The sequence below is a fragment of the Musca vetustissima genome, unplaced genomic scaffold (assembly GCF_032173495.1).
Source record: "Musca vetustissima isolate MV318-11 ecotype Yass unplaced genomic scaffold, APGP_CSIRO_Mvet_v1 utg36902, whole genome shotgun sequence".
Classification (NCBI taxonomy): domain Eukaryota; kingdom Metazoa; phylum Arthropoda; class Insecta; order Diptera; family Muscidae; genus Musca; species Musca vetustissima.
This window is the reverse complement of record NW_026878835.1, coordinates 94,701-121,048: the sequence shown is the minus strand read 5'-3', so window position 1 is coordinate 121,048 and position 26,348 is coordinate 94,701. Positions and strand designations below refer to the sequence as shown.

The window sequence follows — 26,348 nt, the reverse complement described above, 5'->3', positions numbered from 1 at the left end:
TCACTTTTTGTGTATAAGTATACGCCTTGCGGATTATATCAAGACCCTTCCGATAAATCTTAGAATTCTATAAATAGGAATAAATCATAAAATAATATTAAATATACATTTTAAATTGCATGTAAATCGCGTAATTCTCAAAATCATTTCATGCGCATGCGGTTTTCAGGAAGTACTGAAGTTTATCTTCCAATCCATATATATTTTGCGAAATTTCATTTGACGGCTAAAGATGTGCCACACGTTACATTGAAGTACCCAAAAAATCGTAAAACGCGAATAATTTCCGAAAACTCCATATGCCATTAACGCGCATCCGTATTCTGTGTGCACCCTTAAAAAATACATCGATCTATACCGATTTCAATGTGGTCCATTAAGAACCATGGATGTGCCAGCTCACACTATTTTTGAGATAAATTGCGTCTAAATCGTGTAATTCTCAAAATCATTTGATGCGCATGCGGTTTCCAGGAAGTACTGAAGTTTATCTTCCAATCCATGTATATTTTGCGAAATTTCATTTGACGGCTAAGATGTGCCGCACGTTACATTAAAGTACCCAAAAAATCGTAAAACACGAATAATTTCCGAAAACTCCATATGCCATTAACGCGCATCCGATTTCGGTGTGCACCCTAAAAAAATACATCGATCTATACCATTTCAATGTGGTCCATTAAGAACCATGGATGTGCCAGCAAAATCTATTTTTGAGTTAAATTGCGTACATCTCTCTTTCGGCTGAAGTTTTTAAAGTTCTCTTTTCGAAAAAGATCAAAATCCGTATGAGGACATTTATTGAAGCGGAAATGATACACAGAAAACGCAAATAAATCTGCGATATTTTCAAAAACATTTTTTTCCAAATTTCGTGTTTTTGGAAGGCCAGTTCCCGCCGTTCTAGTAGATGGATTTTCACGAAGAAGATTTTATATCATCCGAAATGTAAAAAACCTTATTGATCGCGGGAACCCATATCATTCAGTTGACAGATCTAAAAATTTAGCCCGAAAAATAGGTTTTTTAGAAATTTGATCGCACAAAATTCGCACCTTCGGATGAGTTCTACTCTGAAGCTGTGCATACTACATACACAAAATACATATCAAATTACACAGATTCGCGACTACAATAATCTTATAATCGATTTTTATAAATTCCTGTTTGCGTATTAAAGCTAGAAGTAAAATTAAAAAAAAACACTCAAAATCGAGCTTCAAAATGTCAGCATCATTTAAAGGTAGATGCAGTTAAAATTTTGAAAAATGATACATAAGGGGCGTAGTCCCCATTTTGTTGGCTTCTAGTTTTATTTTGACACGAAGACCGTGCAATGAGTGGATTAGTCACAAATCGATAGAGAACATAAAAAAACTGGTTCGCCTCAACCTGTTTTTACACATTTTTTACATTAAAGTAGACACAGCTTCCATCAAAATAAAGTTTGGAGGTCAATATCATGAACAGTTTGCAATGACAGATCAATTAACCCAAAACTATTCACTTTTTTTCGTATACTTAAGTAGTTCCCGAGTTATAAAGGGGTGAACCTCCGCTTCAGCTATGTTAAAAAATTGGCAATATTGCCCATATATATTTACTTCAAAACCCCGAGAAGTGTAAACTTCCTCAAGATAAATGTTGCCTTTTTAATCAGGGCCTTGAACGGTACTTGTTCCGATTCTTACAGGTTCAGAAACAGTTTCGAAAAAAAAGGTTCTGAAATTAGTACCGGCTTTATTGCAGTACATATTATGGGTTCTGCCGATGTCATTGTAAGACGAAGTTGGAATGAAATTGGAATGTCGATCAGCTGCTACATCACCTGCCACATTTTCAATTTCCCACCGAAATGCCTTTATTGTGGCTTTTTGTGATCTTTGAAGCCGATCTTGAAGATTGGTCATTGTTTTGACGTGTTCCCATTTAATGGTGCTGGCTATTTTTCTATAGATTTTAGCCGCAATTTTTTTACCGAAGTGACTGTAATTTTCTACGGGTATTTGGAGGGAAAGGTATTTGCAGACAATTTTCGAATTAAGATCTCCCATTTTCGGTGTTTTTAATATTTTTTTAATATTTTATTCGCCTTTTCTACCGCAATGTCCTTCCAGAAATTATTTAAAAGATCGCTACAACAAAAATCTGCTTTGAAAATGACTGTTTCAAGAATGAAGACAAATGTCGAACTTTGACAAATTTGAATTTAATTCGCATATGCAATTTTCGCACCAGGGCGGAATAAGTATAAGTTATCAACATACGACCTTTGTAAAACACATATCCCAATATGCCTGATGAGCCGCTTAACCAACAGCGAAACCCGTCGCATAACATACGTTGTGCAAAATTTCGTATCAATCGGACAGTTTAGTACACCATTTACCTAAAATCGGAGGGAAATATATATGGAAGCTATATCTAAATCTGATCCGATTTTCACGAAACGTGTGCGAAGTTTAAATCAATCGGACAGTTTAGTACACCATTTACCTAAAATCGGAGGAAAATATATATGACAGCTATATCTAAATCTGATCCGATTTTCACGAAACGTGTGCGAAGTTTAAAAAATCGGACGAAAATATATATGGGAGCCATATCTAAATGTGAACCGATTTTCACGAAACTTAGCACACACCATTCTAAAGAAAATTCAGTACGCAATGCCAAATTTCGTGAAAATCGAAAGATAAACAGGGACTTTGGTGCACCATTTACATAAAATCGGACGAAAATATATATGGGAGCTATATCTAAATCTAAACCGATTTTTCATCGTTCTAGACTTATTTCAGTCCATTATGCAAATTGTACCAAAGCCCCTATACTTCTTTCGATTTACATAAATCGGACGAAAATATATATGGGAGCTATATCTAAATCTGAACCGTTAAAAGATTAAATTCCTTTGTAAAATTTGTGTATATTTTTGTTTATTTTCACCATATTATAAAAAATCAAATTCAAAACCATTTAAAAATATATATGTATAGCTAACAAAATTGTATAAATAAGTACATACTATGTATGTGTTGGAAGTGGCAATATATAAGTATATAGTAGTTACATTGTAAGTACATTGTTCCTAAAAAAATTGTTACTATAAATTCGTTAATTTATATTCTATGAAATACTATTATTGTGAGCTTGTAATGACTTTCTCATTACTAGGAGCTTGTGTTTTTAATTTATAATTTTCTTCCGCGATACTTAATAAACCCGACGCTGCCGACGATCCTGTATGGTCGACCAGACTGCGGAGAACACCATTTGGTTTTTGCAGCAACTCATATGGATGGCCAAATTCAACGGCTTGACCAGCATCCATGACCAAAATACGATCACAATCCATGACGGTGTGTAGACGATGGGCAATTGTGAGGACAGTGCAATTGGAGAATTTCGTGCGGATTGTTTTTTGTATAAGTTTATCCGTTCTGAATAGGGGAAAAATTAAAAGAATTATTTAGAGCTTCCCATATCGTAAAAAGTAATATATATTAATACTTACTCTGGATCCACATTGGCTGTGGCTTCATCCATAATAAGGATTTTATTTTTACGCAAAATTGATCTTGCCAAGCAAACCAATTGCCTCTGACCCACACTGAAATTCGCACCACCATCATACATGGGACAATTGAGACCGCCTATCATTGTTGAAACATGACCCTTAAGTTCAACCTCTTCCAAAACTCTCCAAATATCAGCATCACTGCACACACCCAATGGATCCAAATTGTAACGTAAGGTACCCGAAAATAGTACAGGATCTTGAGGTATAATTGAGATTTTACTTCTCAAATCGTACAGGCCTAATTGTTCGGTATTAATGCCATCAATATATATGGCACCTTCATTGTTCGCCAAACGGAATAGAGCCTGAACAATTGATGATTTTCCCGCCCCAGTTCGGCCAACAATACCAATTTTTTCAAATGGTCTTGTTGCCATATTTAGATTTCTCAAGACATAATCTCCGTTAGGATTGTAACGCATTTTGAAATTGACAAATTCAATGCGACCTTCGGTGGGCCATTCTCCTTTGGGCTTATTCTTTTCTTCCGTCTCCATTGCCGATTCGGGTGGTTGGTCAATGTATTCCATAACACGTTCTACACAGGTCATTTGATTTTCCAATTCGGCAGTTTGACGCATACCCCATTGACACATTCCGATCATTGTTGTCGAATGCAGGATAGCCAAACCCACCTCACCGCTATTGAAATGTGAACTCAACACGAGAAAACTGAATGTTACCAAGGTGATATAGATCAAACAGATGACATCTGTCCATAGGGCAAAGGCTCGATTGCAGGAAATAAACAGGAACCATGCTGAGGTGTTTGAATTTTGGAAGCTATGAAATTCCTTTTCTAAGGCACGTTCAGCTTCTAAGGCTCGAATGGTGGATAGACCTTGGAATGTTTGATTTGTAAGCGAATAGACAGGACTGCGAGCTGGAAAGGAAAGAGAAGATTCAATAGTTGAAATTAGAAAAGTTTCAATACGGGATAGAAGACCTTCTTCTATGGCATAAATTTGAAGATCGAATTGTTGGAATTAGAAAAAATTTCAATAGGGAATAGAAGATCTTACATAAATTTTTTTGATTTTTTTTGCACAATTTATTTTTATTTATACTCACATATCGATTCCAAACGTTTAACACTGCGACTTGTCATCGTATAAACATAACGGATGCCAATCAGGCACATCAAGATCACACAAGCAGGCAGGAGAAGCCAATAGTTTGCAATGGCCACAATAAGTATTACACCGGAAATGTCGATGGCGAACTGGAATTATAAGAATAATAAAAAAACAACTTAGTATCATTACAGATTTATACAACTAATTTTCCCTACTCACCGATATACAATCCATTAATGTGGGTGGTAAATCAGCATCAACTGTACGAATATCTTTGGAGAATCGATTGAGAATACGACCCGATGGATTTGTATTGAAAAAGTACATGGTGGTACGTGTAATACCACGAAATAGACGATCATGCAATTTCAATGAAATTCTCAAACACATTGTGTAGAAACCGAAGGTACGCAGGATAAAGACAATTAGTGCCGAACCCAACATTACCGAATATATAATCATACGATTTTTGCGCTCCTCATATTCACCACTGTCCAGTGTTGTGGTTGTATTCGATGGTATCGGCTCCTCTGTAGTATTTAAATACTTATCGAGTTGCAGGTGGCCGACATTTTCTTCCCAGACGACCCTGAAAATTCGATGAGAGGGAAGGTGAGAAGGGAATTGATTAAAAAATTGAAGGACAACAAGAAAAAATGGCATCGACGAACATTTTATTGGGTAAGGAAATTAACTTTGTATATGGGAAATATTATTAAAAAAATGATTTCCACTTACCATCTAGATAGGAAATAATCGACACCATTCAACATAATTCGAGCCGAAATGAAAAGACCAAAGATAATGAAAAGGAAGAATGAACTTTCCAATGCCTTGAAATAGGATAAATAGACACCCAGCTTAACGGAACCAATTGCTTGCTGTTCCTTGTTATCATCTTCGACGGGATCTTCATCGGGGCCCAACAGGCCATGGACACTTTCTGCAATACTCTCCGTTTCACTCAAAGTGCGTACACGTATATCACGCGCCGCATCACCTGCCGTTTCGCTCATGCTTTCCTTGTGCGTCTGAGCCAAATATTGGAATTGTTTTGATTTTCTCAATTCCCTATAATTTCCTTGGGCCACGATACTACCCGAACCCATAAGTATTAGATGTTTAACATCGAACAAATACTGCAACTGATGTGTGACTAGTATACATATTTTCTTCGATAGGAACTCCTTAACACATTTATCGTATATATGTTTACCGACATTAGTGTCGACAGCGGATAGTGGATCATCCAACAGATATATATCAGCCTTACGATATATAGCACGGGCTAAATTAACACGTGCCCTTTGGCCACCACTTAAACTAGCACCACGTTCACCAATCATTGTCAAATCTCCTCTCGGCATCAACTCAAGATCTCTATTTAAGGCACATACTTCCAGGACCTTTTTATAACGCTTCTCATTATAGTCCTCCACAAAAACCACATTATCTCGTATGGTACCCTCAAATACCCATGGTTCCTGGGAACAATATGAGATTTTGCCATTTATCAACACTTCGCCGGAATCAATTTCCAATTCACCCAAGAGTACATTGAGAAATGTGGATTTTCCAGAGCCGACGGGACCAACCACAGCAGCCAAGGTGCGTTCTTGAATTTCACAGTTCAAATTATCGACGGCCTTGTTTTTATATCCCTCCGTTGTATCCCATGATGCACTTACATTGCGTAATATAATACCTTTACTAGGCGCATCAACATTAACAATTCTGCCATTAGTTTGGTTATTTGCGCCGGCAGTGAGGGGAACATTTTCAGCATGCTCAATTCCGCCATTGGCTTCCAAGTGTTTCTTCTTGTTGATTATGAACTCCTCTTCCTTATTCTTCAGTGGTGGGGGAGATTCTTCTTCATCATCATCACCATCTAATAGAAAGTCTCTACATCTGCGGCAAGAAACCAGTGCTTCCGAGATGTACTTTATTGCCAGGGGCCAGAAGTGTACCATTGACTCGTTCAGCATACTAAAGTATGAGGAGACGGTATAGACCCGCTTTGCCGTCAAAGTATCTCCCATATAAACATACGATACCAGGGCCAAGAATACCGACAGCGGTGAAATCATCGAAGAACAGCATAAAGTGGCATGGATGAAGGATGTACCGCGAATAGCTTTAACCTCCTTGCGACGAACCTCTTCCACAACTTTGGCAAATGATTTCTCCCAGGCATACATTTTGATCACCTGGATACCCTGAATGATTTCATTCATCAGCTTTACTCTCAAATCGGTTTGTTCCGCTGTCTTTTGGCGATAATAGGCGGCATTTTTAGCAGCCCAACCCTGTAGCGGTATAAAACTCAACATAAATGCGACACCAATAATAGCTGACAGTCCGATTTCCTTGTACATTAAATAGCCGATTAACAGCGATTCGGCCGGACCCTTCCACACATCATGCAGAAAACTGAGTGCATAATCGAATGAACTCAAATCATTTGATAGAATATTAATGGCACGGGCTCGTAGCCGATCGCTGGCAGCACTTTTGGGAAGTTTCAGACATTTCCGATACATAAGACCCGAGAGGCCTAGACGAATTTTTGTACCCAAATTAAAGAGATAGTAAACGTATGGATGCAGTAACATGACCCGCATGATGCAACATACAACAATGCCAATCGCAAACATATAGGCATTCTCTTTGCTTATCGACGTTTGTCCGGTGGCAAAATATGATACCAGGCCACCCAGAAATAATGGTTGTAGAGCTCTGTAAAAATAGGGGTGGAGAATTATTTTTTTGTCAGATTCAAGAAGAGAATGTTGACTTACTTTGATAAAGATTCACATATTGATACGGGTATACCAAGTGGTATAAATACCGAACCGTAGGCTCTGGCGATCAATCGCGCAACACTGGGATTTTTCTTTTTCTTTTCATCTTCCCATAGGTGGTTGAATTTCTCTGTAACTTTTTCACTGTCTAAACTTTTGCGATGCTGATAAAGTTCTTCATCGTGTATAGGTCCCTTGAGGCCACGTCCAAATAGATCTCTCATCCACCTGAAAATAAGAATAAAACATTTTTTGATAACAAATCTTTAAAATGTAAAAAGTACTAAATGTGGTACTATTTGGAGAACCGTGTAGAGTGTAGAATTCATGTAGCAGAGGGTGTTTTTGGACATTAGAACTATAAGTATCCGAAAAGTACTGAAATGTACTATATTTGGTACAATTTCGTAGCATGTGAATGGATAGAGCTAAAAACTTGAAATTTGGAATGCAAATTAAAAGGTTGATAAGTAGGGTCGATATAAGGAGGTGATTTTCAAAACGTGTACTCAAATATACGAAAAGTACTAAAGTGTAATAAATTTGGTACAAATTGAATTTGGAGAAACGGATGAAGCTGGAATCCTTAAATTTGAAATCAGCATTACCGTCGGAGTGTAGGAGAGTGATAATTAGGTGGGTAGTTTTGGAAATTGTTTACTTATGTGTACGAAAAGTACTAAATGATACAATATTTGGTACATTTTGGATTTAGGTGAACCGATAGAGCTGGACCACTGACATTTGGAGATAGATTTGGAAATTCGGAGTTATGTGTACTAAACGGTACTAGATTTGGTACAATTTGAATTTTGGGTGCATCGATAAAGCTGGGATCCTGAAATTTGAAGATAGAATCATTGTTGGGTTATAGGATTTGGGGTATGTAGAAAGTTTTTGAAATTCGTACTTATGTGTACTAAATGGTACTAAATTTGATACAATGTTCGGGTGTAGGATTGGGATATGTAGGATGTTTTATACTAATGTGTACTAGATGTCACCAAATGTGGTTTTGAGTGAACCGATAGAGCTGAACACTGAAGTTTGGAAATAAAGTTACTGTTGGAGTGTAGAATTAGGGTATGGATGTAGTTTTGAAAATTCATATACATGGGTACTAAATTTTGTATAATTTGAATTTTTGTTGAAATGTGTTTTTTGGTGAGCCGATAGAGCTGGAATCTTGAAGTTAGGAAGTTTTGGAAATTCATACTTATGTGTTCTAAATGGTATATAATTTGGTACAATTATATTTGAGTGAAGCGATCGGGCCGGAATCCTGATATTGGGAAATATGATTTCTATTGGATTTATGTGTACTAAATTTAGAAGGCCACTGTTGGGGTTTATGATTGGGATATGTAGGAAGTTTTGTTCTAATATGTACTAAATGGTACCAAAAGTGGATTTGAGTGAAGTGAGTGAGCGATCGAGCTGGAATCCTGAAGATTTGGATGAACCTATAGATTTTACATCATGATATTTGGAATTAGTTTTGGAAATAAGTATTACAAGATCTCTTCCCAAGGAAGAATATTTCCTGCTCTTCCACATGAAGAAACACACGTCCAGCTCTCCTCTCCACAGGAAGAAAAATACCAGCAGCTCATCCACAGGACGAAGAATACCTGCAGCTCTTCCACAGGAAGAAAAAGACCAGCAGCTCTTCCACAGGAAGAAGAATACTTTGCAGCGCTTCCACAGGAAGAAGTATACCTGCTGAACAATTCCTGCAGTTCTACCCCATGAAGAATACCTCCTGCTCTTTCACAGGAAGAAACACATGTCCAGCTCTCCTATAGGAAGAAGAATACCTCCAGCTTTCTTATATGAAGAAAAATACCTGCCGGTAGGAAGAAAAATGCATCCAGCTCTTCTCCTATAGGAAGAAGAATGGTTTTCCATAGGAAGAAGAATACCTGCAGCTCTTCACAGGAAGATATGGAGGTAGTTTTGGAAATACATATTATGGGAGAACAAAGAAACTATATGGTACAAAATTTTAATTATGGTCAACACATGTGTGTGTATGTTGATTAGCTCTCCTGGCATATGCAGTTCTCTATGTAAAAGCAAAATTATATATTTTGATATGTGAGAATAATTTAATTGTCACATTCGCTAACGAAGTAGCGGGCATATGCTAGTCAGAAAAATAAACCGGTACACAGACCAATCATATCTTGGTAGCGGAATCATCCGCCTCTAAACACAATTGTTGCAATTTCTCATTGAAGTTAGCCAAGCTGATTTTCAACATTGTACTAGATTACGTTCAAGGTTTAGGGTCGTAAGAATTTTGGAGAAAATTTGTACTATGTACTAAATGGTACCAAAAGTGGATTTGAGTGAAGTGAGTGAGCGATCGAGCTGGAATCCTGAAATTGGGAAATATGATTTCTATTCTATTTATGTCAATTAAAATTGGTAAAATTAAGATTTGGATGAACCTATAGAGTTTAAATCATGATATTTGGAATTAGTTTTGGAAATAAGTATTACAAGATCTCTTCCCAAGGAAGAATATTTCCTGCTCTTCCACATGAAGAAACACACGTCCAGCTCTCCTCTCCACAGGAAGAAAAATACCAGCAGCTCATCCACAGGACGAAGAATACCTGCAGCTCTTCCACAGGAAGAAAAAGACCAGCAGCTCTTCCACAGGAAGAAGAATACTTGCAGCGCTTCCACAGGAAGAAGTATACCTGCTGAACAATTCCTGCAGTTCTACCCCATGAAGAATACCTCCTGCTCTTTCACAGGAAGAAACACATGTCCAGCTCTCCTATAGGAAGAAGAATACCTCCAGCTTTCTTATATGAAGAAAAATACCTGCCGGTAGGAAGAAAAATGCATCCAGCTCTTCTCCTATAGGAAGAAGAATACCTCCAGGTTTTCCATAGGAAGAAGAATACCTGCAGCTCTTCACAGGAAGATATGGAGGTAGTTTTGGAAATACATATTATGGGAGAACAAAGAAACTATATGGTACAAAATTTTAATTATGGTCAACACATGTGTGTGTATGTTGATTAGCTCTCCTGGCATATGCAGTTCTCTATGTAAAAGCAAAATTAGTACAAAATGAAAGAAATCGCTGTTGCAACATAAATTTACTGTGAAAAAATTCATTTCGGGCCGCCCCCCTGCGTACGTCCATGCTCGATGAGCACTAAATGCTAAGTTGCATTTTCTTATTCCCCTACCTTGTAGTATATATAAGTTGATATGATTAATGGTACTTTTGTGGATCGCATAACAATTAAATTCTTTAGATCAACGAATTATCTATGCCATTCTTCAAATTCCATCAAATTGTTGGTAATTTAAAAACAAACAAAAAATCACCAAAACAAAATTTGCCGATGTTAGTTTATCTGTACTAGCGTTAGCCAGTTTTGTGGGTGTTTTAACCGGCCGCATATCTCCTGGCAAAAACACAAAAAAAGAAAAACACAAAAATCTACCCAAAAATGCTAATAAATAACCCAATGTTAATGATAACCGTCTAATTTATTACGCTCTAGTACTCCGCATTAATCGAGCACCTGTTATCGTTAAACGATCACCATAATATTTGGCATTTCCCTTATCAAGGTTAAATCTAAACATTAGAAAGTATGATTTTTTCTTTATCTGCAAACGACAAACGTGTTTTTCCTTTAAAAAATAGCGTGCATTCCGTTTTTTTTTTTTTTTTTTGAAAACTCTTCAAGTTCATTTAATCGTATTTAATTTTATATAATTTGTTTGCAGTTACCAAGTTCGATTAAACATAAATGTTGTTTTATGTTCACAGTATCGGGCAAAATTATTAGAAATGGGTGGAGGTTTTTTTTTGTAATATTTAGATGGAAATTTTATAAATGAAAGTACTATTTCAAAATCATGTAGAATTGTTTTGAGATATGCTAGATGATTTGTGTAAACATATATGTGTTGCCTGTTGCCACTTCAGATTTTATGACAATTTCATGGCATTCACATGATTTAAAAAACAAGAAAAGAGCCTATTTACAGTCGAATTCGGTTTCGGTTTTCGCCTAATTTCAGAAAAAAATTTTCTCTTAAGCAGAATTTTCAATTAAAAGAACTTCGGATAAATTAAACTCGTTGCGCTTAAACGAAGTTTTCAATCAATATCTGAAAAATCGTAAATTTCATAAATCATATAATGAAATGAATTGAGTAAGAACTGCTTTTATGAGATGTGATGCCTTGTTTTGGTGCTGAAACAGTTTTGTAATTGAAATTATCTCGATTTAACATAGGATTTCGAGCAAATCAATTTTTATAGCTCAATACCAAAAGGCCTAGCATGATCAAATTTAGTTCTATTAGAAACGATCCGACGAGTACTAGCCACAAAGTTCCTTTGCAATCGGTAAAAAATTGAAAAGTTTTGTGCATAGCTTTATCACATGCGTATAAAGATTAGGGGTAAGTTGAATAAAAAAATCATTACCATTTAATTTTGCCCACCAATGTTTATATTGTACATAGTAAAGTAAATAAATCACATCATTATTGATTCTCCACCATACCTTGCATTAGCCTTGCAATACTGAAGCTTAGGTCTTTTTATTTGTTGTTGTTTTTTTTTGTTTGTCATTGAATTTCTGTAGATTTAAATATAGTTTCGATTAGAGAACAACATATTTCATCACAAAATCGTATTATTTCTCTCTATAATTTTAATGTTCTTTATGACGTTCGGTTGAAATGCAATCCTGTTGATACGCACAACTTATTTTTAACGATAACTCCCTCTCAAACACATTTGCGGTTATATGCGGATTTATTTATACTTAATCTCTATGACAAATTGTTGATCAAAGCGACTTGAGGCGGAAATTACTGGTTTATGTTTTAGAATATTTTGTTTTGATTTTTTTTGTATTTATAAAAAAATCTTGTTTCTTTTAAAGGGAATCATCATAGATTTTGGAGACCAATGGTTTTCATTATGCAATGGTTTTCTTTATTCAATGGTTTTAATTATTCAATGATTTACTTTATTTATTCGTTTATGGAGGTTTTTTTGCCTACAAGAAATTATGTTGTCCTTTTTTGAACCCTAAATTTCCGTTTATCGGGAATAAGTGGACTTATAATTAAATTTAGAGACACCAGAAACATACAGTATTCAAAATCCGTATTCGCACACCAATGATAAACCTTAAAATCATTAAAAATTCTAAAAAAAGGTATGAAATTTATTTCGTATATAAAAAAGAAAAAGGACACAAAAATGTGACATTCTGTTTCATGGATTAAAAGCTAGATGGCGCTGTTTGCATTATACTGCTAACAAACCACTTATTCGTCCAGATGGCAAATCAATGTTATTGTTGTAATTAACAGGATATGTGAAAAAAATTGTATTTCAGTGCTTTCCCTGTTGAGGACTGTGTTATTTATTAAAATATATCAAATTCAGTGCAACCGTTACAAAATAGTTCGAGAAACTCGATATGGGTAAAAAATCAAGCGAACTTTCAGACGAACAACGGAAAATTGTAATAGATGCACACAATGTTTTAAAATCTTTACAGAAATTTGAAAAAAAGACTTGTCGTATCAAGTTACAAAAAAGTAAGCAATTTAATAAAGCGGGTCGGAATTTAAACCATTCCAAGTTCTGAAGAAGACATTGTGCATTACTACATTGTCAAATATGCACAGATCCTTCTGTAAGTGGCGTACAACTGATTGAATTTTGAAACTTTGAATTCATGTCACACCTCAAACAGTGCGAAATATGTCGTATCAAGTTACAAAAAAGTAAGCAATTTAATAAAGCGGGTCGGAATTTAAACCATTCCAAGTTCTGAAGAAGACATTGTGCATTACTACATTGTCAAATATGCACAGATCCTTCTGTAAGTGGCGTACAACTGATTGAATTTTGAAACTTTGAATTCATGCCACACCTCAAACAGTGCGAAATTACATCGAATAAATTGGATTTAAAGATCCATATGCGTTAATAAACAAATACGATTTTTTTTTCAAAAAGTGCAAAACAGGCCTTTTTAACTTCTAGAGGAGAATTGTTTTTATACACAAAAGGTTGTCAGGGTATTATAACTTTGTGCAGCCCCAAGAGTTTGTAATGCCGCGAAATATTGGTCTTGGATCCACCTTTATGTATACCGATCGTCATAACTCGACCACGAAATTTTATATTGAGAAGGGGAGGTGGCCAGGGAATAAACAGGACTATTTGTATAATGATCGGTCAATATTTAGTGGAATTTTGTAAAAATGGCAAAATTTATATTCTATGGCGTATACATGGTGAGATAAAAAACTGCAACAAAGTCAAACGCCATAATTTTTAAATTTTTTTGAATGAAAGCAACAAATTTCCAAAAATGCATCAAATTTTAGAATAAGTTTAGACTTGTTCGAATTGGTCATCTTTGGCACGAATTATGGCCTTCAAACGGCCAATGAAACTGTCACACGCTGTCCGAATGTTGCTCTGCGGTATTTTGGCCCATTCCCGGCGAAACGCTTGCTTGAGGTGATCGACACTTTGGTATTTTTTAGTGTCAACATTGCTTTCCAAAATACTCCAGACACAATAGTCCAACGGATTGGTATCCGGAGATTTTGGAATGACCAAGGCCTGCGGACAAAATGTTTGCGTGCCCAAGGCTTTAATACACCCTCCAAAATAATTTTGCGATAATATTAGGCATTTATTTTGATGCCACGGTCGATTAATACGAGCGGCTATTATGGCGGCCCACACCAACACCATGGGCGGCGCTTGAGTTCTGGTGGCCAACCGAAGGAGCATATTTTCAGCTGACCTCTTTGGCAAGTAATCACGATCATTTTGTTTGTTTACAAACGGCTGGACAACGAATGTTTTCTCATCAGAGAAAACTAAATTCGGTCATGCGAAGCATCTCTTCAGTGGCTTTACCCCGAGCTCATATTTCAATATTTGCCGAATGGAATATTGCGATATGTTCAGCTCACTGCGAAGCGGGTTTCGATCAAGTCGCATCTTTACTTTTCGAACCATTTTCTTCTGTCCAGTTCCTTGACGTCGGGCTACGCTACCAGTATCACGGTAACGAGCGATGGTACAAGACACAAAGGATTTATTCACATTTAAATGCTAGAGTGCTCTAATGATAATCACTTGTGGTTTTCCAGCCAAATATAAATACATCACACTATCACGCTTGAATTCCACCAAGAATAACATTTTTTCTGGAAAATTCTCACCAAAATGCTTTTGAATGCTTGTAAACAATATATGTAATGAGCTGTCACTGGAATAATTTTAACTGCTGTCGGGCTTAGAAATGACAGCAGTTGTTTGCAGTTTTTTCATCTCCTGCATATTTACTCCTGAAGAACATAGATCAGAGAAGTTGATGGTATATCCAAGAGGAGTGCTTGGTCTTTAAAGTGATATCAATTATATTGTTGTATATACTCGAATGTGGTAGTTATACATAAATATTTAAAGTTGGCTATGTATTAGGCTATGTGCTGATTGCTATGGAATTTTACATGATGTTTACACGGTGAAGGGGATCTGACCAAATACTTAGAACGTCTATTCCAAAACCTAAAGTGACCAAAATTCACCCCGGGATAGTAAGATAAAAAAAATATGCCAGGGTCAGAAAGTTTAGCTGTTCCATAACCGGTCAAGGGGGTGCAAATATCGCGATATATGAAGAAAGTTCGATTTTTGTGATAGTTGTGTAGGGTATCATATGGTCGACCCGTCCGACTATACTGCTCCGTTCACGGATGAGTCCAAACTCAATATAAAAAATATTGGATGTACGCCTAAAAATTTTGGCGAGACAACAGTACGAACTTGTCTCCTTATAATCGCATTCCCAATCAAATATGGTGGAGGCTCTGTAATGATAATGTAATGATTTTATGATGACATCATGACAGCAAAGGACTATATAAACATTTTAAAGCAAATATATCCAACAAAATATTAACATTTATTAGAAAAGTCTGAGAGGAAAATGTTTATTAGAAAGTAGCTATCATGGTAGAACAATATGAGGTAGGACAGTTTGAGGAGAATAACAAAAAATCAACTATGTAGGTTGTGGCTTCTTCTGCTAAATATGAAATAAATATACGCAACAGGTTGTTGTGTTTTTGTGACATTTTTTTTAAAACACATACTAAGTAATAAAAACGAGAATAATTAATGGAAGGTTGTAATTTATTCCCATAATCCCATCGTGTCATCCATAAAACTCCTTGTACATTAGAACTTTTTACCGGGTTAACCTACTTTATGAGGATTTATTTGACATATATGCAAAGAAAATGACAATTGAAACCCACTGGGTTAACGAAATCCGGTTAAATGTAAACGTACTATAACAAAGTAATTTATTCCAGACGAAAGCAGTAAAAATTATTTTCATTTCAATAAAATTTGAATAAATTTTAATTTAATTGACATAGTATTCAAAACAATACACACACATACACAGAATATGTATTTTGATTTGATAGAATAAGCCACCTTGAGGAAAACAAATTGTAATCGGATGGTAGCTATGCCCTACCTAGTAATAATTAAACCATGGTTAAAAGTGAAGAAATATGTTAAATTTTCCGATAATTTAAAGAAAATTTATTATGTGTATGATCCCCAACACAAAAAAGGCAAATTCTTTCGAATTTATAAAGAAAACATCGAAAACAATTTCCATTAATATAAAATTCTTGCAGGTTCTGGAACAGATCATATATTTCAGTTGTTATAATTTTGATCACCAGTGTATTTACAATTCCAACAAAAAAATGGTGTGCGCTCTTAATCGAACTAATTGTTATTAAATGAATTCAATAACGGTTTAATTTATCGAATAATCCCAAAAAGAATTGAGAACGAAAAAAAACAATATTACACAAAGACGATCTGTCGCATAACAACATCAGATTATTTATGCTGTTGTCACCCCTTTTTTACTATGACCAGCTGTTTGTCAAATATTGTAGTGAAAAAAAAAAACACCCGACGATTTCTTCTTTATCAACATTTCGACCATGTACTTTTCCAAACGAGATATGATGTTGTTGAACATTGTCCTTGACTGTTTCTACTTACCAAAAACTCAACCGTGAAAAGACATTTGCCGTTGAAAAGGGATTTTTTGGACGGACAACTTTTCTACGTGTCCTATTCATTGTTGTTGCTTTTATGTGTTGTCGATATGTTCCTTAATAAATATTTACACTTGTTTTCTACACTATTCTTTCAATTCTTTCACACAAACACACACCGTGAGAGATACACTGAATGAACTTTATATAAACAACTAATGGGGGGAACTAACTGAGCAGTGAAAACAACACACTATAATGCTGCTGCTGTGCTTTTATTCTTTTGTTAGCTTATTCATCGTCGTCTTAGTCGCCAGCCAGCCAGACACACGTGCTCTCTTCGATTGACTATTTAATACTACATTGGTTCAACAAAAAACCGAAAAAATAACAGCCAGCTAATTGAGAATTGAATGTTTATTTCATTTATGTATTCGAATCGAAACATTTCAATTACGATAGGCAACGAACGAACGAATGTCTGGCAAAATATTAGAGATATGTTGACCAAGTTCATTATCAAAATGTTTTTACTTTGGGAATTGTAAACATTTAATAGAAACACAATAACAAAACAAAAACAAATTAATAATTCAAAACATCGTCTGACACATTTAGAGAAATTAATTTAATAATTCCACAAAAAGAGTTGACGGACGTGTGTTGTTAATCTACTGGTATTAACTGGTTTTACTGCATTCGGTTTTTTTGGCAACCAAAATTAAGAGAGTATAAACAAAAATGGGATTCTCTTTTATTCTCTTATTAAATGTATGTTAGTGAAAGAATTTCTTTGATAAAAAATAGTTTTTAAATTTGAATTTAAATTTAATTTCAAAATTTATTTAATCTATGTCCATGAGCAAGTGATAAGCTGGTGTAAGATCTGATGTGTATGTACCCTAGGAAGTATATTTAATTGTATAAAATTCAAAATTTAAGAATTTGTAACAGTTAGGTATTCACACGCCATTATCTTCCGATGCGGGTTACAAGTATTTTTCATAGCATAAAGACATTTTAAAGGGAGAAACGAAAGTCGGGTGGGGCCGAATATATGATACTCTACCACCATGGCTATATACAAGGGGGCCTCCCAAGATTCTTATTTTAATCTGCACTTTTGCCAACACTAAATACAATTTATTCTAGACTTTCATTTACTTATATATTATTTACATGAAATCGGATGAAAATACAGTATATGTGAGCTGTATTCGTACACCCTCTAAAAATTTAGAATTTACGAAGTATAGATTTTTCAAAATTTCATATCGATTTATTGTATTTATGAAAAAAAACGTGTGTATACAAAATTCACAAATCAAGCACTAGATGGCGAGGTTTTCATGTTATGAATTACAACAAGTAAAAAAGTGTCAGTCGGTGTTGACGAGAGATATATTCCCTCACCATATGGTTTGCAAAGGAAGTCTTCGGAGTTATACACAGGTTTTATTATTCCTTTTATATAAGTTATATGTTTAATTATGCTGTAGAATGTACCAAAGGAGAGGTCAGATAGGACTTGATCTATGTTGGTAAAGATAATAGATTGTGCAAAATTTGGTTCAAATTGGACATTCCATTCGCCTTGTGCAAAGCTTGGGTCAAATCGGACATTTCATTCCCCTGATATTGGATTTATAAATATTGAAAACTTGGCCATTTGTCGGTGAGGTAGCAGAAGGAGTGAACCTTCAAACTTGATCTATTCTTGGTAAAGATAATAAATTGTGCAAAATTTGGTTCAAATCGGACATTCCATTCGCATGATTCATAAATATGAAAAATGTAGACCATTTGTGTGGGAGGAACCAGAAGAAGTGCACCAAAGGATTCCGTCTTCAGACTTGATCTGGGCTTGGGCAAATCGGCCATTCCAATCGCCTGATAATTGATTTATAAATATTGAAAATTTCGACCATTTGTGGAATAGGTATCTGAAGGAGTGGACCAATGGGTTCATCTTCAAACTTGATCTAGGCTTGTGCAAAGTTTTGTTCAAATTGTACATTCCATTCGCCGGATATTGGATGTATATATATTGAAAATTTTAAACATTTGTGGTGGAGGTACCAGAAGATCAATGGATCCCATCTTCCTACTTGATCTAGGCTTGGCAATGATAATACGTTGTACAAAGTTTCGTTAAAATCGAATAGTCCGTTTGCATGTTAATATAATATAATTTTTTGGAACAATTTTGACTATTTTATGGGGGAGTTACAAGAAGGAGTGGGCCAATGGGTCCCATCTTCAATCTTGAATTTATATGTATTTAAAATTTTGACCCTCTGCGGGGGAGGAACCATAAGGAGTGGACCAATGGGTCCGGGACGGGACTTGATCTAGGCTAGGTAAAGATAATATGTTGTGCAAAGTTTCGTTAAAATCGGATAGTGCGTTTGCATGTTATTAAAAAGTTAATTATTCCCCAGCTTCGAACTTAAACTAAGTTTGGAAGAAATAGTAATATGTGCAATGTTTCGATGAAATCGATTATTCCCCTTGAGAGTTATCGTGCGCACCAGCCAGACAGACATGCGGAAACGGACTTGGTCCAACGGATTTGGTCCAAAGAAACATGGGGTCTAAAACCATTATTACGATGAGGCACATTTTCACCGTATCAATGTGTATATACCCTCATTAGCCATAAGGCTGAGGGTATAACAACCGTATTCATACAGAGGAACAATATATATAATATAAATTGGATATACTATTGATTTTATGACCGCTGATATTTGGTGACATCTCGTGTTTGAAACTATTTTTAAGTCGTATATGGCCTTTGAGGGGTGTTATTATATAAATACCTCTGTTTAACAATTATGGTGCAAAACTTCGATCGCGTACGTCGAATTTTAGGTAACACTGTAATGCCAACTCAATTTGCCTGCTGTGTCGTTTTATTTATATCGCCATATCGAATTTGAAACGCATGTTACGTTGGATTCAAATCAATTGGAGTTTTTAATTACAATGACTCATTGCAAACATTGACTTTTCTCTATAGCATTGATTTGATTTCTCTTCGTCAGTGACTTTTTTGTACATTGGGTATATTCTGTTTTGTTGTTGATCGAAATTTAGTAAAAAGTAAATATTCTTATTCAATATATTAAAAAAAAAACATCTTCCAAAAACAAAATATATATAAAAAACATGTTAAAAATCGGAAAGTTCGCTCGGTTCGGAAGTTTTTACGGCCGAGATTTTCATATGGAGGCTATACATAAAGGTTCGAAAAATTAGAAAATGTACAATGCTAAACACCTAAAATAAGTCCGAGACATTTAACGAAAAAAAAACAAATATTAAAAATTGAAACAAATGTTTGAAAATAGATTGTCTATATAAAAACAAAGATACCTAGAATATGAAATGAATCAACACAGCAGCACCAACGATTAACTTCAATGAAAGTCAGCAACTATCACGAACAAAGTTCCTCCGATATTCCTAGTATGGCACATTTGTCATAAGTAAGAATACGGGATGCAGAATTTCGGGAAGAAGAGTGTGAAAGGAATCGTATCCAGCATCAAATAATGAGGAGATATTCATACAACATCACATCATTTTACTCGTCGTCAGGATGATACATTACGATTGTTCGAACAGGAGAGAACACTCGCATCAGCACAGCAGCACCAACGATAAACTTCAATGAAAGTCAGCAGTCGTGTTCCACCAGGAAAACGCTAGGCCACACACATCTGCAGTGACTCGCCAGAAACTTCGGTATCTTGGTTGGAAAATTTTAATGCATCCGACATACAGTCCGCCAAGAGAATATTATCATTTTCGTTGCATTACAAAATGTCTTTAATGATAAAATACAGGGTATTATGTCTTTGTGCATATGTTTGTAACAGGCAAAAGGAAACGAGATAGACACATGGTTCCTTTTTAGAATATGCATAGAATCAATTTTTAAATCGACGGACATGCGTCCGTCCCATATATATTTTCGTCCGATTTAATGTAAATGGTGTACCAATGTCCCTACATATCTTTCGATTTGCACGAAATTTGGCATAGCGTAATTAATTATGTCTAGAATGATGTGTGTTAAGTTTCCTGAAAATCGGTTCAGATTTAGATATAGCTCCCATATATATATATATATATTCGTTCGATTTAAGGTAAATGGTGCGCCAAAGTCCCTAAATATCTTTCGATCTGCACGAAATTTGGCACAGCGTAATTAATTAAGTCTAGAATGATGTGTGCAAAGTTTCGTGAAAATCGGTTCAGATTTAGATGTAGCTCCCATATATATTTTCATCCGATTTTAGATAATTAATGCACCAAAATCTCTGAAAATCATTCGATTTGCACGAAATTGGTCATAGCGTACTGAATTAAGGCTAGAATGACGTGTGCTAAGTTTCGTAAAAATTGGTTCAGATTTAGATACAGCTCCCATATATAGCTTCGCCCGATTTTAGGTAAATAGTCCACGAAAGTCCCTGGAAATCTTTTGATTTCCACGAAATTTGGCACAGCGTAATGAATAAGGTCTAGAATGATGCGTGCAAAGTTTCGTGAATATCGGTTCCGATTTAGATATAGCTCCCATATATATTTTCGTCCGATTTTATGTAATTGGTGCACCAAAGTCCCTATATATCTTTCGATTTGCACGAATTTTGTTATAGGGTACTGAATTAAGTCTAAAATGATGTTGCTAAACTTCGTGAAAAGATCCATAGCTAGGCCGATTGACACAACGTACTGATGTAATATAAATTAGTCTCTGGCAAGTTTCCCCGAAATCGGTTCAAATATATTCTACATATGTTTTGATATATATGTAGAATATACCCAAAGTCGTGAAGGGTATCATATAGTCGGCCCAGTCCGACTTTACTACTTTTCTTACTGGTTTTATATAAAAATAATGGATTTCTTTTTCCGGAAACCAAAATATATGGGAGCTATATCTAAATCTGTAACGATTTTCATCAATTTCAATAGGGTTCGTCCTTGGGAGGTATAAGTGACCTGTGCCAAATTCAATCCAATTAGATCACAAGAATACATGGGCAGACCGAACCATTGGTCTATCTCAATTCCCTTTGCCTGTTACAAACATATGCACAAAGACATAATACCCTGCATCACAGGGTGTTGAATGAAGTGTATAAAGATTTATCATGGAATGTGTGTTTAATATGTGTTTAGATTTGAAACTACAAAATGAATAACCAAACCTGTATATTTTGAAACCAGCAATGGTCTCTACTAAAATTTACATTAAACCATAACGGGAAAACAAACTTTTGTTTAGTAAATTGTTCCACTGTCCCGTTGACAAGTTGCCATGTTTGTGCGTTGCCAACCGCAACGAAATCGAAATCCGTTGCTATAGAAATACGAAAAATTATTTCCAAAAGAAACCAAAACTTAATGCAATAAAGACGCATAGCTTGGAGTAGACTAAAAAAATAAACAAATTTCATAAAAAAATAAAAGTCGAATTGTATTGTAAAAAATGAAATTTATTCCGCTACACACAACAAATACCGCAATTGTGTATAAAAATGCAATATGTTCGGCAGCGACAATGTTGGTGTTGACATTTTTTGCACTTTCGGTTTTGATTCCACTGCTAATGGTGTCACTTCTAAGTCCATATTCTGGCATTGCTGAGTCCCGGATTCTCTATGAACAGCCAAAGGTGCAATTTCAATTCAAGTCGATATTTTATGGTGATATTCGAATGGAAGACAATAATTTGATAGTCTGCAGCACATTTCCACAATTGAACAATGCAATTAATTATAAAAATAATGTTGATTATTGTGATGGTACTAAGGTAAGAAAAGTTTTGAAAAAATCTAATTAAAAATATATTTAAAAAATTGTTTTTTTTTATCTTTCCAGTACTGGACGGAAGATTTGGATTATGATGGCACATTAGATCGTGTACATTTCACCCAACAACTTGAAACTTTGGAGCAGAAATTATTGGGATTTGATATAGTTTTGTTTTTTGAGGCATCTCTGAAGGTAGGTATTATAACATTAATTTATTTTATATCTAAATAAACATTTCTCTTATTTCCAGCACAAATGTGAGTTATCACCCCCTGCTGTACTCATCAAACACATCACCATACCTTATGACTCGCAATTAGCCAGTGGTGTCATTAACATACGTGCCGACTTAGTACTCAAACAATATGTGGAATTTACATGCCCCTTCCCGGGGCGTTATGTCAAAACCAAGTTCCGGCATTTAAATATTTCAAGCAATTCATCGAGTATTAAACAATTCGGTGTGGAATCGCTGTTGGATCAATTAAAATCTAATCCAGCATTTTTTGAATTGGATATTCAAGAAACCTATTTTCGTAGAGGACCTCCAGCCGATGGTCTGTGTATACAATTGGATATTGACATACTGCAATTGGGTGCTCGTTATCATTTAAGTATTTGGGAACGTTTGGGACAATTTTGGTTGTACTTCGCTTCATTCTTTGGCATTTCATTTTATATTATGAACAAGGTGAAAGATTTTCTCTTTGGTCGCCACATTGTACGTTCATGGGAGATAATACCGTGGAAGAAACTCTACTGACAAAGAAATGGTGAACGGATTTATGTTGATGATTATTCGGAGACGAGTGTTTTTTAAAAATATGGGATTTGAAGGGTTGTTTTGTAATAATAAAGAGAGAATATCATACATTCGGTCCTGGTTATTATTCAGAGGAATGGATATTTTAAAGAATATAAAAGAAATTTGGGAAATAAGAATTTTGAATTTAAATTCTTGCTTTTTGGAAGATGGAATTCATATTTCCCAATTTTTTTATAATATAAGAGTTTTTTGCTTAATGTTTGGTAACAATAAAATGAAAGACGTTAAATTTCGATCTTTATATTGAAACCCAACAAGAAAATTTTAGAAATATTAATTATAAGGATTTTACGGCGAAAATAATATAGTCTTCGACATTTATTTGAGTACGCCCTACTTTTTGCGTGCTATGGAGATGAACAAAAATTTTAATATACAATTTTATCCTTATGAAATTATTTATTTATTGTTATATGAATTAAACAACAATAATATAATTAAAATTTATTAAACATAAAACAATTTTGAAATTTGTTCAAGAAAGTTGAAATAGAATTGCTAATAATAAAATGTTAAAATCAATTCAATTCGAATCAGAATTGATTCAATAAAATTTGTTTGGTAATTTTTGTCACGTTTTTAACCGACTTGACTGTAATTAGGTATGTCGAGTTTTGATTGGGTGACACATCTTAAACCAAAACTTATCAATATTGGTAAACTTTTTTACGATGTCCCCCATATAACGGTCCCCCCACAATTCGGAGTTTTGGGGATTTTAGGTACGATTTTTTAAACCAAATTGGCTGTAATTTGGTATTATGTTTTTTGCATTATCTTCCTACCGAGAATTTCTTCGACTTTTCTCTTTGACTGCAATGGCGTGGTGCATCGTTTCCGGGAAACGTATTTTTAATTCTGAGTGGTACACAATTTCTTTCGATTACTCAAACAAACAAATTGTCACACTTTACAAAACAAGGAATTCATGGATAACTTGAGGTAATTTTCGACCACTTTTTGACACGTATTGGACGGTATCTCAGTCATAACTGTGACTGTGGAATGTTGATTTGTAAGTGCTTAGGACTTGAAGGTTTATCTTATCTGCATAGATGGTCTTTTGAGAAATTATGCGACCAGGAAATGTCTCTTGCAACGGAGTCATATTCGCTCGAGTTGTGTGGCACGTCTTGTTGAAATCAAATATTCTTCAAATCGTATTCTAAAAATGAAGTCAAAAAGACGTTTATCATATGATCATAAGGCTCCGAATTTACGGAGACAGTATTTCAATCGTCGTTTCCGAAGAAATAATTTACACACTGACTTTTCTGGTTGTAATGATCTCTCTTCAATTACGTGAAGGTTCCCAAATGTTGTTTATTATCACATGCACAGAGTAAGAAATGTGCTTCTTCGTCGAACAAAAAGTTTTCCCGAAATAATGCGATTTGCCAGTTGGTTTCAGTTTTTGCCTGAGCTGAACTTTATATGGATATAGGTGTAGATCTAAATGCAAAATACGCCATAATGTGCTGTAAGACAGTGTGATTTCCTGAGAACGACGAGAAATCGACACATTCGGGACTTCGACAGCACTTTCACTTACAGCAGCGATATTTTAAGCGGAACTAGCGAAACGATTCAGAAAAAAAACGATTCAGGGGAAAAACGGTTCAGATTTAGATTTTTTCAGATTTATAGCTCCCATATATAATTTCGTTTCTCTTTAAGGCATCACTGGTGCACCAACATCACTTCGACACTGATTTTTCGTTTGCACGAAATTTGCGACGATTGAATTATGTCTGGAATGATGTGTGTTAAAACAACAAAATTTGTTGCATATTTTTGGGCAAAATATTTTCTTGTATTTTATGTAAACTGTGGCACATTAAAGTGTTTGTCCGATTGGCACACAATTTTGTAGAATAGTTACTTTTTATTATATATAAATTAATTATTTTTCAAGTAATTTATGCATGTCATCAATCTCTTATTATTTTGTCAAACAAGTTGACATGCCACCATTTGCACAACGTATCAAATTGAGACTAAAATAGCGTTATTGCGTTTTGTTGAAATTGGTTAAAATGCAGACAAGCTTAAATATATTTCAGATTAAATTTTGAACAGTGCGTGTATTTTGCGTGGTATATACACTTTATTTTGCAATAAACGTTGTTGCAAAATAGCATATGTATGGATTGATTTCATGTAATTTCATGTCAATGTTCCTTGGAAAAGGCGACGTTCAAACGCTTCAGCCTTGTCCAAAAGCTATGACTAAGAAATCTTCCTTACTAGTTTTGTACACAGATTTTGAATACAAAAATGTTTCAACAGTTACCATTCATTCACCGCCATCGATTTCATCGGAGTTTCTACTGAAAAAATGGTTTAACTATTTTGATTCACAGTTATCGAATAGTATAATCCTTTATATATATGTTTGTAAGAGGCAGAAGGAAACGAGATAGACACATGGTTTCTTTTGAGAATATGCATAGAATCACTTTCTGAGTCGATTTATGCATGTCCGTGCGTCCGTCCGTATATGTATTTTTGTGAAAAATGTACAGGTCGCATTTATGATTTGGATGAAGCACTTATTTGGCCCAAGCACGAAACCTATTGAGATGGTAGCTCCCATATATATTTTCGTTCGATTTAATGTAAATGGTGCGCCAAAGTCCCTATATATCTTTCGATTTGCATGAAATTTGGCACAGCGTAATGAATTAGGTCTAGAATGATGTGTATAAAGTTTCCTGAAAATCGGTTCAGATTTAGATATAGCTATATAAATGGTGCTCCAGAGTCCCTATATATCTTTCGGTTTGCACGAAATTTGGCACAGAGTAATGAATTAGGTCTAGAATGATGTGTGTTAAGTTTCCTGAAATCGGTTCAGATTTAGATATAGCTTCTATATCTGACCAAATTGAAAAATTTAGTATCGGTTACAGAATGACATGTTTACGGATCTAATTTCATTTTACTGGTCCTTTAAAAATGCGACATCTGTTAGGTTTCATCTGTTGAATATACCCAAAGTGGTGAAGGGTATCATATAGTCGGCCCGTCCGACTTTACTACTTTCCTTAATGGTTATTGTTATTTTTGTTCTTACAATATGTACAAAAATTATAAATAATATCAAATTA

General features: G+C 35.0%; 2 protein-coding genes across 2 annotated transcripts; one reads left to right on the top strand and one right to left on the bottom strand.

Annotated features, from left to right (window-relative positions):
• Positions 1-3,142: 3,142 nt before the first annotated feature.
• Positions 3,143-16,664, bottom strand: LOC133323606 (probable multidrug resistance-associated protein lethal(2)03659). The gene is made up of 7 exons (XM_061532521.1): positions 16,585-16,664; positions 7,461-7,691; positions 5,398-7,398; positions 4,879-5,248; positions 4,655-4,805; positions 3,518-4,466; positions 3,143-3,443 (listed from the first exon to the last, which is right to left on the bottom strand). Exons 1-7 carry the CDS (start codon positions 16,662-16,664, stop codon positions 3,143-3,145), a joined length of 4,083 nt encoding a protein of 1,360 aa, XP_061388505.1.
• Positions 16,665-22,076: 5,412 nt separating this feature from the next.
• On the top strand, positions 22,077-23,233 carry LOC133323609 (transmembrane protein 231). The gene is made up of 3 exons (XM_061532525.1): positions 22,077-22,410; positions 22,479-22,604; positions 22,663-23,233. The coding sequence occupies exons 1-3, from the start codon at positions 22,087-22,089 to the stop codon at positions 23,173-23,175; spliced, it is 963 nt and encodes a 320-aa protein (XP_061388509.1). The 5' UTR covers positions 22,077-22,086; the 3' UTR covers positions 23,176-23,233.
• The last annotated feature ends 3,115 nt before the right edge of the window (positions 23,234-26,348 follow it).

Excerpts from the sequence above, each read along its gene's own strand:
- LOC133323606 (XM_061532521.1), bottom strand. The coding sequence starts at position 16,664 with ATGAATAGGACACGTAGAAAAGTTGTCCGTCCAAAAAATCCCTTTTCA. Across the intron at positions 7,399-7,460 it reads ATATGTGAATCTTTATCAAA|AGCTCTACAACCATTATTTC; the intron begins GTAAGTCAACAT and ends CTATTTTTACAG. Across the intron at positions 4,467-4,654 it reads TAAACGTTTGGAATCGATAT|CTCGCAGTCCTGTCTATTCG; the intron begins GTGAGTATAAAT and ends TTTCCTTTCCAG.
- LOC133323609 (XM_061532525.1), top strand. The coding sequence starts at position 22,087 with ATGAAATTTATTCCGCTACACACAACAAATACCGCAATTGTGTATAAA. Across the intron at positions 22,411-22,478 it reads ATTATTGTGATGGTACTAAG|TACTGGACGGAAGATTTGGA; the intron begins GTAAGAAAAGTT and ends TTATCTTTCCAG. Across the intron at positions 22,605-22,662 it reads TTTTTGAGGCATCTCTGAAG|CACAAATGTGAGTTATCACC; the intron begins GTAGGTATTATA and ends TCTTATTTCCAG.